Below are 16,947 nucleotides of genomic sequence, written 5' to 3'. Positions count from 1 at the left end.
TTTTTTAAGGATTGTGTGGAAAAAAGAAGATTCATACAGAAACAAAACTTGCATTATTATGTGATGGACAAATCCAGACAATAAGAGAAAAAGAAGGAGTGGGAAAAAATGAGAAACAATTAACACAGTACAAGTTATTTAGTATACTTGCACAATTTAGATCAAATAAGAACTTGATTCATAATCATACCTTTAGAATCCAACTGTAATATGGATAAGACTTAATATAAATGTTCAGTTATTGTAGATTGCAGTAGTCTTGCAGTTTGTAATATTAAAGGCACCTTGTTTAAGATACAGTATATAAGATGCAGTGATGCTACCACTACAAACCACAACAAAAACACTGTGAAAGCAGATTTTTTTATATGCTGTTTTAATATTGCATCTTTTTGGACTGTGCAAGTATGCCTAATTCATGGCCAGAGTGTGCAGATGGTATTCAATTACAGACATACAGGTGAAACTCAAAACATTTGAATTGCCTGCAAAGGTTCGTTTATACCAGCAATTAGATTTACAAAGTGAAACCAATATGCGACAGATGCTCATAATATCCAAATCAAAATATTTTGATACAATTTTGATGATTATGGCTTACAGTCTATGTAAACCTCAAATTGAAAATTTCAGAAAATGTTGGTATTCAAAAACTTCACCTGTAAATGATACGTAAGGTGTGTGGTTAAGTAAGTCAAAAACAGACTGCCTGGTTACCACCTTCCGGGAGTATCTGTGAAGCTGTGTTAAAATCTCCCTGACATTGAGGCTGGTTCCCATGGAAACACTAGCACTGAATTTTGAAACCATCTTTTAAAGTGTACTGCAAAGATGCCTTTCTGTGTAACCTTCAAAATGGCTACACAGAAGGTACGACAAGATATGTGACGTCCACATGAGGCACGGAAATATACAACAAACATATTTGCTTGTGTGAAAGTGACTCAGTGTTAATGGAGGTTAGGGCTGGGCGATATATTGTGTTTGTAAGATATATCGATATATTTTTAAACACTATATGAATTAAGAAAATATGTGGTGTGGTGAAATTTGTCCTCTGATTTGACCCATCCTCATGAGCAGTGAGTAGCAGCGTGCGCCGCGCTTGGGAAAGGAGCGATTTTTGTAGCTTAGCTATTTTTAGACCCATGTAGCAGTTAGCTAAGCTACATGCTACAAAAGAAGCGAGAGGGAAAGGAGAAAGAGAACTGGACTAGTGCAACTTCATAGGCAGTGGACAACATATACGGGAAAGATCAATGATTGGTTGGTTTACGTATAAGAATATCCGTGATTGGTTGGTTTACTATGATGAGTCACGATTGGTTAAGAGTGGGGCAAAACATAAGGGACAGGCCAATCAGAGGCAAGATAGGGCGGGTCATGGAACCAGGAAGGGAAAACTCAACAGACATCCCAAATGATGACGAGAGTGGGAGAAGAGAAAATAGAATTTTCAAGTGGAATGTACGACGAAATGAGGAGGATCAAATGATGTAAAGTCATTAACTTTGCGCTGACCACTTCTAGTAGGACCACAGAACCGTACGTGTGTGTCCATTACATCGTCGACTGGGAATTCAAAAGTGCCTGCCTGCCTGCAAATGTAGTTTTTTATCTGAGTTTGATACATGTTGTATCATGTATCAACATGTAGCCAGCCAGAGGAGCCTGTTTAGTGCTAGACTGCTTCATCCCAAGTGCAGGACTAATAGACTAAGAAACCTCCTTTCTCCCACACGCCATAAGACTGTACAACTCCTCTCTGGGGATTTGGGGGATGCTAGGATGACAGGGGATGCAAAACAATAACAATACTGAAATAAACTGCAACAAAAAACTGTGCAATTAATAGTGCAAACATTTTCATAACATGGTCACTACTGCATAGTTTCTGTTGTTATATTCTTATTTTTACTGTTATATTTTTATTCTTATTGTTGCTTTTTATTTTTATTCTTATTGTTATATTTTCTATTTTATTTCCATTTATACACCCATTATTTACTATTTACTTTTTTAATTTGATCTCAGTTCTGTACATTGCTAGTGGAATTTTACTTTTCCTGAGGGAACTCTCCTGAGGAAATTAGTGAAGTGAAGTGAATTACATTTATATAGCGCATTTTCTCAAGTGACTCAAAGCGCTTTACATTGTGAAACCCAATATCTAAGTTACATTTAAACCAGTGTGGGTGGCACTGGGAGCAGGTGGGTAAAGTGTCTTGCCCAAGGACACAACGGCAGTGACTAGGATGGCGGAAGCGGGGATCGAACCTGCAACCCTCAAGTTGCTGGCACGGCCGCTCTACCAACCGAGCTATACCGCCCCAATCAATAAAGTCCTATCTATCTATCTATCTATTAACAGTTATGTTGTTTATTTTATGTAGAAATAATATTTTTCTATTTTATTTATGTTAAGTAATTCTGTGCTAATTAAACAGTTTATTTTCTGTGCTGTATATACCTATCTTGACTAAGTGGATTAATAAAAGTGCCACTGACTGTTTACAGTACAATTGTCATTCAGATCAATTTCAGTAAATATCGCTCAAAAATGAATATCATTATATGTATATTTTCGTCGAAAAATATCCATCCATCCATTTTCTACCTATCCCAGCTGCACACTGGCGGAACGCGGGGTTCACCCTGGACAAGTCGCCACCTCATCACAGGGCCAAGACAGATACATTGAGATATATATCGAATATCGACTTTAAGCAAAAATATATCGAGATATACTTTTATGTTCATATCGCCCAGCCCTAATGGAGGTGATAGAACATTTTGTGCATGGTGCAGTGACATTTCAGTGAATGTGAATCTCACTCAGCATCAAATGTTCCTTAAATAATATGGTAATTCTGAAACAGACATTACTTACCTGAATAACATTTTGATCCATCCTATAGTGGTCCTTCAGGGCAGAGGTTCTTGCTCCCTGTTCCCGTCTAACGCCTTTGTCTCTCTTGACATCCGGACTCCAGAAATTGACATTGTTAATACTTTGGCCTATCCTTCCGTCCTTTCCGCCATCCAGTTCTCTTCTTAAGTTGTTATTTTCCCTCTGCAGCTCCTTTAGCTGAACTTGGAGATCAAAAGGGGCCTCTCCATGACCAACTGTATCCTGTGTCAGTGCATGTGTCCCAGACAGTTGCCGCTGTAGACTGTATGTCCCTGCGGGTCTAAAGGTTTGGTCTCCATAGTGGTTACACAGGTGATTTGCCTCTGTTGAGTTAATAGTTGGACTGCTGCCCATACAAGTTGCTTGGCCTCTGTAGGAAGAGTGGCTGATGCTCCTGCCCACAGTCATGGTGCCGACAGGGTAACTGCCAGCGGTTTCCAAAGTCTTTCGTTCACTGGGGTACATTGCGCCTGAAGTGCCATAAGCAGCATTTAAAGACTGTATGTTTTCCATTGACATGGTTTTACCCCTCGGCGAGGCTGCTAAACCAGGGGTCTTTCTTTTATCTGTTGCTACAACTAACTTATTTGGACTGGCCCCTGACACCGATCCTTGAGCCCCAGGTATTTTTGATACTGGTGCAGAGAGTCCCCCCGACACTGAGCCAGGTTCTAGCCCTGAGCGGCATCCCGGGGTAGAGCTGACCTTTGCTGGGGTAGAGCTGACCATTTTTTTTTTACCTTTTCCCTGTTTTGGGGACCTTGAATACTGTGAATGAGATGCATTGCCATCTGTGTGCCCGCTGCTCTTTGAGGCAGCAGATAGCTTGTTCTGTGCCGGCTTAGCTCTAATATTTAAAGGCATTTTATGTGGCAAAATATGGCATTTGAGAGAATACTCTTAAGGGCAATAAAACCATATCCCTTTTTAAAAATGTGTGGATGTCCATCACAGATCAGATGGTGCTTGAGGCTAAGACTTTGTTTCTAATAATATATAAGGGTTGCAATTGGCACCATGGCTCCCAATTACACAATTCCAACATGACTTGGTTTCAAGTAGTGCGATGGACATCATGGATTCTAAACAAAAACAGAAAAAAAAATCAGACAAAAGAAAATGAATAGATAAATCTCAATTAGTAGAAAATGTTCTTTTCCCAAGGCAGCATGGTAACTTTCACATGTACAGTATGAGACAAACTACTATATCGCACGACTGTGTTTATCAAGTTATCAAGTTATGTCTTTATCAAGGTAAAAACAACAACATTAAACAGAATATTATGGTAAACAACAGCACCACGTATGGCTCTGCAGTCCGTAAAAAGTAAATCCATTACTTCATTTGTAAAGGGAATTAACTTACATTCCTCTGGGGTACATGTAATAGTTATCATTGAACTGTATTAATGGAGATCATATTATGATTTCTTTTGTTCTAAATTTAAAACACTTTTTTGGTGGTTCTTTGGTCCAAATTTTGCATAGATTTTTTTTTCACAGACCGCCTTCAAAACTCTTTCTGACTGTCTCTTCAAAATGCCCAGTTTTTTAGGGGGGGAGTCTTATTTACATACCGAAGTCCTCCTCCAAGCCAATCCCCCCCGTCTTACTCCCATCAACCATGTTGTAGTGTTTTAGCGCTTCCATATCAAGTTTTCTGACATATATAACATATATATATATATATATATATATATATATATATATATATATATATATATATATATATATATATATATATATATATATATATATATATATATATATATATATATACATATGTGTATATATATACATATGTATATATACACATATGTATATATATACACATATATATATATATATATATATATACACATATATATATATATATATATATATATATGTATATATATATATATATGTATATATATACATATGTGTATATATATATATATATGTATATATATACATATGTGTATATATATATAATATATATATATATATATATATATATATATATATATATATATATATATATATATATATATATATATATATATATATATATACACATACATATATATACACATATGTATATATATATATATACCTGTATATACACATATGTATATATACACATATGTATATATACACATATGTATATATACACATATGTATATGTATATATATATATATATATATATATATATATATATATATATATATATATATATATATATATATATATATATATACAGAGAGTATATACTGCTGCGGCGCCACAACTAAATAAAAGCTGCCACACCTTAAAAATGAGGGTCTTTTACGTGGAAACAGATTTAAGTAATATATTGTATAAATGGTTGATATCCCGTAAGCAAGACGCATGCGAGTGTCCGGAGCCAATCCTTGCCCTGAAGTTCAGATCTGACTTGCCGACTTCTCTCACCTGCCTCATTCTACATGCATTCTATACAGCAGTGGCAATTGCTAGACTTCAAGGGAAGTTCAGCTTCCCCTAAAATATATATTTTTAAAAAGTGGTCAAGTGTTCTTTTTTGTTTGCACTCCGTTGACTAAATGCGTTAGAATGAGTTCAACTTTTGTTTAGAATACTTTGGCGACAGCTGGCACAACTGTTTTCATTGATGTGGTTGCATGACAGTGCTGCAGCCAAACTAAACAATCATTGGACAAATACTTGACTTTGTCCCGCCCATAGACACTGAGCGAATGAATAAGAGTGATTGAAAGGGGGGCGCCGGGCTTCCGCATGATGATTAGATGACCTGTCTGTGCGAAATCCCCTTTTGCTTGACATTATTGGCTTAGTTTTAACAAAAAATCTTATGATACATTAAACATATATTTTTTTTATTGCAATCAAAGAACAATTTTGGCATTACATAACATAGTAAACATACTAGAAAACTTCACTTTTAGTAGTAAGTAAGCAAAGAAGTGGAACGTTTATGGATTATTAATCTATTTTTGCATTTCCTGTTAATATCTGGTTACTTTCTGTTTTAACATGGTCCAGCTCCACTTCCATTAAAATGTATTAAGCACTTGTTCTTCTATTGTTTGGATACTTTACATAGGTTTTGGGTGATACCACAAATTTGGGTATCAATCCCATCCCAAGTAGTTACAGGGTCATACATTGGTCATATTTAAAGTCCTCATGTGTCCAGAGACGTATTTCTTGAGTTTGACATAATAAACATTTAAAAAGAGGGCAAAATAATTTTTGATGATAAAAAAATCTCAATGTAATCATTCTAGTATCATTTTGTTAACATTCAGGAGCACTACATTCATGTCCCAACGTGAGGTTTGGACTTCTCTTTCAATCGACATTGCGGGTCACTTTATCCAGCGGCCAGACGCACAGATTCTATGATCCAACAAGGGCGGCAGACTTCGTGGACAAAAATATTAAAATGAGAATTCACCCCCCAGATTCGATCTATGAGGCATGCTAGCATGATAGCTGGCCGCCACCATTTTGGAGCTAGAGGACTACAAATACCAGAAGCGTGAGATATCTTCCCTTTCTTATCAATTGTGTTCTACTTTATCCAGATGGTATAGTTCAGGGGTCACCAACCTTTTTGAAACCAAGAGCTACTTCTTGGGTACTGATTAATGCGAAGGGCTACCAGTTTGATACACACTTAAATAAATTGCCAGAAATAGCCAATTTGCTCAATTTACCTTTAACTCTGTTATTATTAATAATTAATTATATTTATCTTTGTGGAAACACTGATCATCTTAATGATTCCTCACAATAAATATATATAGAAACAGATAAATATCAATATGCAACACTTTATTTTTATATTTTCTCTAAGTGCACATTTTTCAAATTGAACATTTTCAAATGATCACTTCTAAGACAGTCTTGTGAAATCACAATATCCCATTTTAACTAGCTAGCCACTAACATTTTTTAACAAATCATGAATTACTTTGCACCATTTTTGTACAAATAATAACTCATGTAAAATACAAAAGTAAACTCTCAAATTTTTAAATCATGTCACACTTTGAACTGGACACCAAATCTGTTATCTGTTTCTTTGTCAGTTAGTGGGAAGCCTGGCATTGCATGCTGTTAACTAGTGTGTTGTACTCTGGTGTGTAACTTGACACTGCAACTCTGAGTGAGTCTTGCAGATGTGCATCAGTGAGGTGTGTTCTGTGTTTGTTCTTGATGAAGTTCATGTCAGAAAAGGCTGATTCACAAAGATACGATTTTTCCTCATTGTTTGCGGAACCTTCTTAATCTTTTGGACATATTTTCACAGCAATCTGGCATTAAGCTTAATTATGATAAATGTAAAATGTTAAGGATCGGAAATCTAAAGGGAACGTCCTTTCAAATGGAATGCAAAGTGCCTGTTTTGTGGACAGATGGACCAGTTAACATACTTGGTGTTGTTGTCCCAGAAAATCTGGAAGATCTAGGCTCAGTAAATTATGATAATCGACTAAGAAAGCTGGACAAAATTATGCAATTATGGAAAGGGAAATCCCTAACCTTGTATGGTAAAATGTCTATTGCCAACTCGTTAATTATTCCTCAATTTATTTATTTGTTTTTGTCATTACCAGCTCCATCACAAAACTTTTTTAAGATTTATGAGCGGAGGGTCTTCGATTTTGTCTGGAACGGCAAACCAGAAAAGATTAAAAGAAAGGTTTTGTACAAAGAGTATGAATATGGGGGCCTGAAACTTCTCAACCTTGAAGCTATGTGTCTGTCTTTAAAAGCATCAATTGTTCCAAAGATATATTTAAACATTGAGTGGTACACAAATGTCCTTTTGGACAAAAAACATGTACTGTATCAAAAGAAATTGTATCCTTTTTTACAAGTGATCCCCTCCCATTTTTCTTATGTAGAGAGTCTGCTGGGAAACATGGCGGGGTTCATAAAGGAAACAATCCACTCATAGTGGTGTTTTCAATTTTATGTGCCAGAAAAAAAGAGACGATATTTTGCAGCAGATAATATGGATGAACTCTAATATTGTAATAGATGGAAAGCCTTTCTTTTGGAAAAATATGTTTGAAAGAGGAATCATTTTTGTCAATGATATTATCAATGAGAATGGTAAAATGCTGAAGTATGATGAATTTAGAACTATGTATGGTGATGCTTGCTCAAGCTTTTCATTTTATCAACTAACTGGAGTAATTGGGAAAAGATGGAAACAAATAATTAATTATGGAACTACTAAATTATTAGTTTGTAAACCTCTAATAAGAAATTCTAGTTGGCAAAAAGGAACTAAAATAAATAGAAAAATATATAATTTTTATTTAATAAAGAAATCTTTGAAGGCTGCCCCATACAACACATATGGAAAATGGGAGGACTTTTTTGACTGCCCGTTGCCATGGGATGCCATATTCAAACTAATCTATAAAACTACTATTGATGTGCAAAATCGTTATTTTCAAATTAAAATTATTTATAACTTCTTGCCCAAAGGGAAAATGTTAAAATGATGGAATATGACAGTCAGATGATTGCCGATTTTGTTGTCAGGAGTCTGAATCCACCCTGCATTTGTTTTGGTATTGTCATATTGTGTCTTTGTTTTGGGTGGAAGTTGAAAAAATGTGTTTAAGGATTGGTTTGTTTATGAAGCTTAATGTGGTTTCTGTTAGTTTAGGAGAGTTCATGGACAATCATGATTTAGTCAATTTAATTATAGTACTCTGTAAAATGTTTATTTTTAAGGCCAAAAACAGATATTCACTTAGTATTACTCTCTTTAAAACATTTATTCAGTATTTTCTAACTTTAGAAAGTTACATGGTTGAAAACGATAATGATGCCAAAAAACATTTTAAAAAAAGATGAGAAGTCCTCAATGGCTTATTTTGAAAGTATAATTATGTTTAGAGATTATATGATATCTGTTGTTGTGTTCCCTAATTTGAGTGACCTGGACATAATCTGGACTGTACATAAATGCTTATTTTGAAAATTTAATTTTGTTTATAAATTATATGCAATCTGTTGTGTTCCCTAATTGTTTTCTGTGTACATGAATGAAGGTGTGTGTTGCTTGGACATTATCTGGACTGGACCTGGTTTTAAAAACCCTTTAAACAAATCTAATTTCATTGACAACCTGGTCTGTTGAAGATAAGGCCGTTTTTTTAAAATAAAATAAAATAAGATAAATAAATAAAAAACATTTTCTTGGATAAAAAAGAAAGTAAAACAACATAAAAATAATTACATAAAAAAATAGTAATTAATGAAAATGTTAGTGGACCAGCAGCCTATACAATTATGTGTGCTTCAGGGACTGTGTCCCTTGCAGATGTGTTGTCTATGTTGTGGGAACCAGAATATTGGTAGCAGAAAGAAATAACCCATTTTGTGTGAGTGGGTGTGGATGAGTGTGCATGGAGGGAGGTTGTTTGGGTTGATGCACTGATTGAAAGTGTATCTTGTGTTTTTTCTATGTAGATTTAATTTTTAAAAAAAATAATAATTTTTTTTAAAATTAGTATTTTTTTTTTTTTTAGAACAGGCCCGCGGGCGACTCATCTGGTCCTTACGGGCGACCTGGTGCCCGCGGGCACCGCGTTGGTGACCCCTGGTATAGTTCATGTGGAAAATTAGTTAATGTCAAAATTACTACTAAGTATTTTCGGTATTATCTTATTGACTACTTTACCAGTTGTATATTGGTCTTCTTTATATATTTTTGCACATTCGATTGAAGGAATAGGTTTACATAGTAAGCTGTAATTACATCAAACATATACCTTAGTGCTAGAGATGTCCAATAATATCGGCTTGCCGACATTATCGGCCGATAAATGCTTTAAAATGTAATATGGGAAATTATTGGTATCGTTTTATTTTTTTTAATTTTTTTTTTTTTTTATAAAATCAACATAAAAAACACAAGATACACTTACAATTAGTGCACCAACCCAAAAAACCTCCCTCCCCCAATTACACTCATTCACACTCATTCACACAAAAGGGTTGTTTCTTTCTGGTTCCTACAATATGTATCAATATATGTCAATACAGTCGGCAAGGGATACAGTCCGTAAGCACACATGATTGTGCGTGCTGCTGGTCCACTAATAGTACTAACCTTTAACAGTTAATTTTAGTCATTTTCATTAATTACTAGTTTCTATGTAACTGTTTTTATATTGTTTTACTTTCTTTTTTATTCAAGAAAATGTTTTTAATTGATTTATCTTATTGTATTATTTTTTTTAAAAAGGACCTTATCTTCACCAGACCTGGTTGTCCATGAAATTAGATTGTTTGAAGGGTTCTTAAAAACCAGGTCCAGTCCAGATTATGTCCAGGTCGGGCTCAGCAACACACACCTTCATTTATGTACTCTCAAAATTTGGGAACTTCAACAATAGATTGCAAATAATCTGTAAACAAAATTACATTTTCAAAATAAGCATTTGTATACAGTCCAGACTATGTCTAGGTCGGGCTCAGCAACGCCCACCTTCATTTATGTACATTCAAAATTAGGGAACACAACAACAGATTGCATATAATCTATTAACACAATTACATTTTCAAAATAAGCATTTATGTACAGTTCAGATTATGTCCAGGTCGGACTCAGCAACGCACACCTTCATTTATGTACACTCAAATTAGGAAACACAACAACAGATTGCATATAATCTGTAAACAAAATTACATTTTCAAAATAAGCATTTGAGGACTTCCCATATTTTTTTATGTTTTTTGGCATCATTATCGGTTTCAACCATATAACTTTCGGTATCGGTTTCAAAAAGTAAAATTAATGACTTTTTAAAACGCCGCTGTACGGAGCAGTACATATCCTGTAAAACACGGACGTAGGGAGAAGTACAGAGCAGTTGCGTCTCCCAGTCAGCAGCCCCTCCCCTCTCCCCTCTCCACTCTCCCACACACAACACAGGAGTTGACGACTGCAGCATGAGAGGTTTACTGGCGACGCTTGATGACCTCATCAAACCGCCGCGAGCGGAGCATAACAACAACAAGAGTGTGTTGTTGCCGGTGCTGTAGCCGTGGCTAACAAGCGAGCTCGCTCGGTGACTGACTAATGACACCATGTCTATGGTTTGGGATTATTTTAAAGTGTGTCTGACGGATAAAAAACAGCCAATTTGCAATGACTGCAAAAAGTTGGTTATGCGAGGAGGAACCAAGACGTCTTCCTTTAATACGAGCAATTTGATCTCCCACCTCTTCAAGAATCATAAGGAGATACACGATGAATACAAGCGGAAGATGGATAAAAAGCAAACACCGAAAAAAAGTAGTACCACACAGTTGTCGCTTAAAGAGTCCGCCGAGAAAAAACAAAAATACAACAAAAACCACCCCAAGGCAAAAGCCCACGCAATATGGCAAAAGCTACGATGAAGTTTGGTGTGGATAGTCTGCCCTGCATGGCGCACACTTTGCAGCTTGCAGTGAGCGGAGCTGCCCTGCCTCAACGCAGCATTTAAGAAGCTCTGACTGACTGCTAGGCCACTTCAAGCACTCACCACTAGCTTGCAGCACATTTTTGTTACTCATACGAATACGTTAGAGCAGGGCAGATTGAGCCCAGTTTATAATTTCCTGTTTTACAGTATACCAGGCAGTCTTGCACTAAAGGAGGACTATGTTATTGTATACTTTATTACTCTAGTATACTCTGGACTGTGTGCCTTCATTGTTTTTGTAGCTGTTGTTTTGAGGCATGTTTAAAAAAAACAAAAAATAATGCTCTTTGTGAAAGTCAAAGAATAGTATTTCCCATAGTTGTAGTGGGTATCAGGATTATCTCAGGGAGAGCATATCCCAAATTCCAAGCTGCTGTTTTGAGGCATGTTAAAAAATAATAATGCACTTTGTGACTTCAATAATAGATATGGCAGTGCCATGTTGGGACTTTTTTTCCATAACTTGAGATGAAGTTGTTCTCTTGTTTTGGTAAACTTTGTTACATTGTTTAATGCATCCAGCGGGGAATCACAACAACATTAGGCATAATAATGTGTTAATTCCACGACTGTATATATCGGTATCGGTTGATATCGGAATCGGTAATTAAGAGTTGGACAATATCGGAATATCGGATATCGGCAAAAAAGCCATTATCGGACATCTCTACTTAGTGCACTTTATTTGCTAACTGTATTGCTTGTCAGTGTAGAAGAGGCCCGATTGTTGTTGTTTTTGTGGGGAGCATATGTTGCGCACACCCTCTTGAGAGGGATGCTTCTGCAAGAGTTTTGGGGTGGGGGGCACTGTTTTGTTTTCATTTTCTTTGCATTAGTCAAATTATTTTTTTTTAGTTTTACCACAGTTTTGCATTTTTGTATACTTGATGTTTGTATCTTTTTGCTATGACCAAGCCTAATCTAACAGGGATATGCGACGGGTGTGGTATTAGGTTTACCAGTTTTAATTGTGAAGGGCTTAGTGATCCTATAAAACGAAGTATGATACCTCTGTCATCTGAGCGCCCAGGTAATCTTCTTGCAGGAGACTCATCTTAAACCTTCTTATCACTTGAGGCTGAGGAGAAGATGGATAGGACAGACTTACCACTCTTCATTTTCGAGCAAATCAAGGGGAGTTTCTATTTTGCTACATAAATCTGTTCCTTTTGTACACTCAAATAGTATTTATGGTCCCAATGGGAGGTATGTAATCGTCACTGGCCAGATTTCCAACACCCTAGTAGCCCTTGTAAATGTAGTCATTATGAAGATGACACTTTTTTCAAACGTCTTTTTCTGAATCTCCCTGACTTTTCAATGTAATATTAAATACTTGGAAGAAACTTTAACTGTTGGCTCATTCCCCAGTTTGATCGCTCATCACCCAAAACTTGCCCACCATTACGGTCCGCTCAGGTAATTCAGTCTTTTATGGAATCATTTTGTGTTTCAGATTTCTGGCATTTTTTTAAATCCCTTTCAAAGGCAATACTCCCTCTTTATCACACTTTTACCTGCTTTGACTACTTTCTCGTTAATATTATATTATTTTCATCTATATCTATATGCAAATATGATACAATTGTGTCTCTGATCATGCTCCAATATCAATGGATTTACTCTTTAAAAACCTGATAACCACACGTATATGATATATATATATATACTTATATATACATATATATATATGAATATATATATACATGTATAAATATATATGTATATACATACATATATACATATATATATATACATATATATATACATATATATATATATATATATACACATATATATATATACATATATATATATATATACATATACATATATATATATATATATATATATATATACATATATATAAATGTATATATATACATATATATAAATGTGTATATATAAACATATATATAAATGTATATATATACATATGTATATACATATATATAAATGTGTATATATAAACATGTGTATATACATATATATGCATATATATATTACTTCTAAATGATTACTTTTAAATCAGGACTTCGTGGATTTTGTTTTGCATCAAATAGAACAAGACTCCCGGGATGTCGGCCTCTGTACTTTGGGAGGCGCTGAAGGCATACATTATGGGCAAGATAATATCCTATACAAGTTATGAGAGAAAACTCAGGAAGAATAAATTGACTAGTTTGACACAACGCATATCTCTGCTAGATAACTTGTACCGCACCTCTCAAAACCTTGATACTTAGAAGGAAAGGCTCTTTCTACAGGTAGAACTGCATGTCCTTGCGACAGACCGTGCTACTGAACAAATACTACGTTTAAGATTTCAGTTTTATGAACATGGCAATAAAGCTGGTAAACTATTAGCTGATCAACTACGCCAGATATCAGCATCCAATTATATTCAGCAGATTCAGGTATAGTTACGGATGACCTTGAGATCAATAATGTATTTAGCAATTTCTATGCGTCCCTCTACTCATGTTCTCATTGTTCTACTCCTGAGCTTGATATTTTTGGCAATCTGGACAATCGGTTGATCAGTCTGCTGCGGTAGAGTTAGAGAGACCAATTACTGCTGCGGAATCAAATGTTGCAGCGTTATCGCTACAAAATGGAAAATCAGAAAATCAGGAGATATCCTCCTGAATTTTTCAAAAAATAATTGCCTAAGCTATCCTCCCTATTATTGTACATGTACAATGAATCGTTTCAATGTGGCCGCCTCCAGCAAACGCTCAACCAAGCTTCAATTTCTCTCCTCTTGAAAAAAGGCAAGGACCCTTTGCTGTGCACTTTGTATCGTCCTATTAGCCTGTTAAATATATACTAAAAATTATTAACCAAACTGTTGGCTTTACGTCTGGATACAATTCTCCTTCTATTATTAATGCAGATCAAACCGGGTTAATTCGGAATAGGCACTCCTTTTTTAATCTTCGACGTCATTTCAATATATTGTAGTATGTGTCTGCTCTTAACACTGAAAATGCAGTGACATCTATGGATGCTGAAAAGGCTTTTGACGGAGTTGAGTGGATTTATCTATTTTATGTCCTGGAGAGATTAGGCTTTGGTAACAGTTTTATTTCATGGATTAAGCTACTATATTCATCTCCTGAGGCGTCGTTCAGGACAAATAATACTGAATCCCAATATTTTTGCCTTTACCGTTTTTCACGGCAAGGCTGCCCACTAAGCCCATTGCTTTTTGCTTTTGCCATTGAACCTCTGCCAATAGCGCTTCGTACTAACCCTCTTATTGCGGGTGTTTATCAGATCATTTAAAGTACCTTGGATTCATAAAATCAGCAGATGGAAAGTGCACAAAATATATTATAGCAAGAATTGGAAAGGCAAAAAAGAGACTGGTACAGCTGAATAACATCTGGAAAGACCGATTCATTACTACAGCATTAAAATTGAAAGTCTTCAAGACAGTGATGTGGCCAGTAATGCTATATGGATGTGAAGGATTACCATAACAAACAAAGAAGAAGAAAATAATAAACGCAGCAGAGATGTGGTGTTATAGGAGAATCTCTTGCTCTGTATTCCACACCTCAAGAGGTGTGGAATACAGCACACACAGCTGGAAAGCTCTGCCTCAGATCGCCCTCTCTGGAGGCAACTCTGCCATGCAGGCCTTCAACATTTTGAAGAGGAGAGAAGCGCAGCGAGGGAAGGGAAACGCCAGAGGAGGAAGATGGGCCCTGCAGCCAAGACCACAACAAACACTGACTTCATATGCCCCCATTGCAATAGACCATGTGGCTCTCGTATTGGACTTTTTAGTCACCTCAAAACTCACCAATAGAAGAAGTGGAAGTCATCATCGGATACGATGGACTACCATAAGCAAGTAAGTATAGGAGAATCTTGAGGATCGGCTGGACGGGCAAGAAAAGTAACCGTAGTATATTGCAACAGCTAAATACAAACGTTGTACTACTGAACATGGTAAAATCAAGAAAACTAAAATATTTTGGACATGCCATTAGGCACCAAAACTATAACATCATGAAAAATGTTACACAAGGTAAGATTGAAGGTAGAAGAAAACAAGGGAGATCTGCAACATCCTACATCAATAACATCACCAAGTGGACACAGCTTTCCTTGAAAGAGGTCTTTAGTGTGTGCAAGGTGCGTGATGAATAGCGCATTGAAATATGTCAAGAAAAAAGCAAAAACATACTGATCAGTTGTATATTATATACATCACTGAAGTCAAACATTGATACGTTTGAGAACTGGATTAGGGCAACTTTTACTGAAATCAGTCAAAAAATAACCTTTGTATGTGGAGACTTCAACATTGACCTCTTGAACCCTAACAAACAAAAGCCCATAGATGACTTTATTGACACAATGTATAGCCTGAGTTTATATCCTAAAGTCACAAGGCCGAGCAGAATCTCAGGACACAGCGCCACACTTATTCATAATATTTTTACCAATGATTTTGATAACAATACCACAAGTGGCCTGCTAATATCCGACATCAGTGATCATTTGCCAGTTTTCATAATCTATGACGGAAACTACAAGAAGAGGAACATGGATAACAAAAATTTGTTTCGAAGAATATGTACAGAACAAAGTATGACAGCTCTCAAAAATTATCTGAGAAAACAGAGTTGGGACAATGTCTACAGTGAAAATGATGTAGATGATGCATATGGTATTTTTTTTAATACCTTCGAGATGTTTTATGACAAACACTGTCCATTGAAACAACTTAGTAAGAAGCAAAATAAAAATAATCAACCATGGATGACAAATGGACTGAGAAATGCTTGCAAAAAGAAGAATACACTATATAGAACATTAATAATATAATAATAATAATAATATATTAATAATAATCTACAGAAGCAGAAAACAAGTACAAAACGTATAAGAACAAGCTAACTGGCATACTACGAACAAGTAGAAAAGAATATTACAGTCAATTATTGGACCAGAACAAAAACAATATGAGAGTAACATGGGGCATCCTAAATAGCATTATTAAAAAACGGTGCTAAAAAGGACTATCCTAAATACTTCTTAAATGGAAATGTAAAAAATGACAATATCGAAGTAGTTGAAAGCTTCAATAAGTACTTTGTGAACATTGGACCAAATCTGGAGGAAAAGATTACAGATCCTGAGTCAGTTGAGAACTTGAATGACACCATAGATAGAAACCCCAACTCTATGTTCCTAGAAGGAGTGACAAAAGAGGAAATAATCAATATTGTGAAAAAAGGTCAATCCAAGACCTCAACTGATTGCAACTAAATTGATATGAAAACGATAAAAAAAGGTTATTGAACAGATTTCAGAATCTTTAACATACATCAGCAACCTATCATTTAAAACAGGCAAATTCCCAGACAATATGAAAATAGCAAAAATCATACCGATTTATAAGACTGGAGACAAACACCAGTTTACAAACTACAGACCTGTTTCTCTACTTCCACAATTTTCTAAAATCATTGAAAAACTGTTCAATAACAGATTAGACAAAATCATGAATAAAAACAAAACACTCACAGACAA

At 35.4% G+C, this 16,947-nt stretch overlaps 1 protein-coding gene across 10 annotated transcripts in view; it reads right to left on the bottom strand.

Moving 5' to 3' along the window:
• LOC133653943 (ERC protein 2) overlaps positions 1-16,947 on the bottom strand; it is a 421,278-nt gene that overhangs the window by 390,391 nt on the left and 13,940 nt on the right. For 9 of the 10 annotated variants that reach the window (XM_062053792.1, XM_062053798.1, XM_062053795.1 and 6 more), the window contains exon 2: positions 2,891-3,993. In XM_062053792.1, the coding sequence (XP_061909776.1) occupies positions 2,891-3,775 (885 nt within the window). In that variant the 5' untranslated portion in view covers positions 3,776-3,993. Of the gene's footprint in view, positions 1-2,890; positions 4,286-16,947 lie in introns of those variants that run through there. The other variant, XM_062053793.1, reaches the window with a different exon arrangement.

This window comes from Entelurus aequoreus, linkage group LG07 (genome assembly GCF_033978785.1).
Source record: "Entelurus aequoreus isolate RoL-2023_Sb linkage group LG07, RoL_Eaeq_v1.1, whole genome shotgun sequence".
Taxonomy (NCBI): domain Eukaryota; kingdom Metazoa; phylum Chordata; class Actinopteri; order Syngnathiformes; family Syngnathidae; genus Entelurus; species Entelurus aequoreus.
Note: the sequence above shows the minus strand (reverse complement) of the source record. Positions and strands in the feature narration are given on the sequence as shown.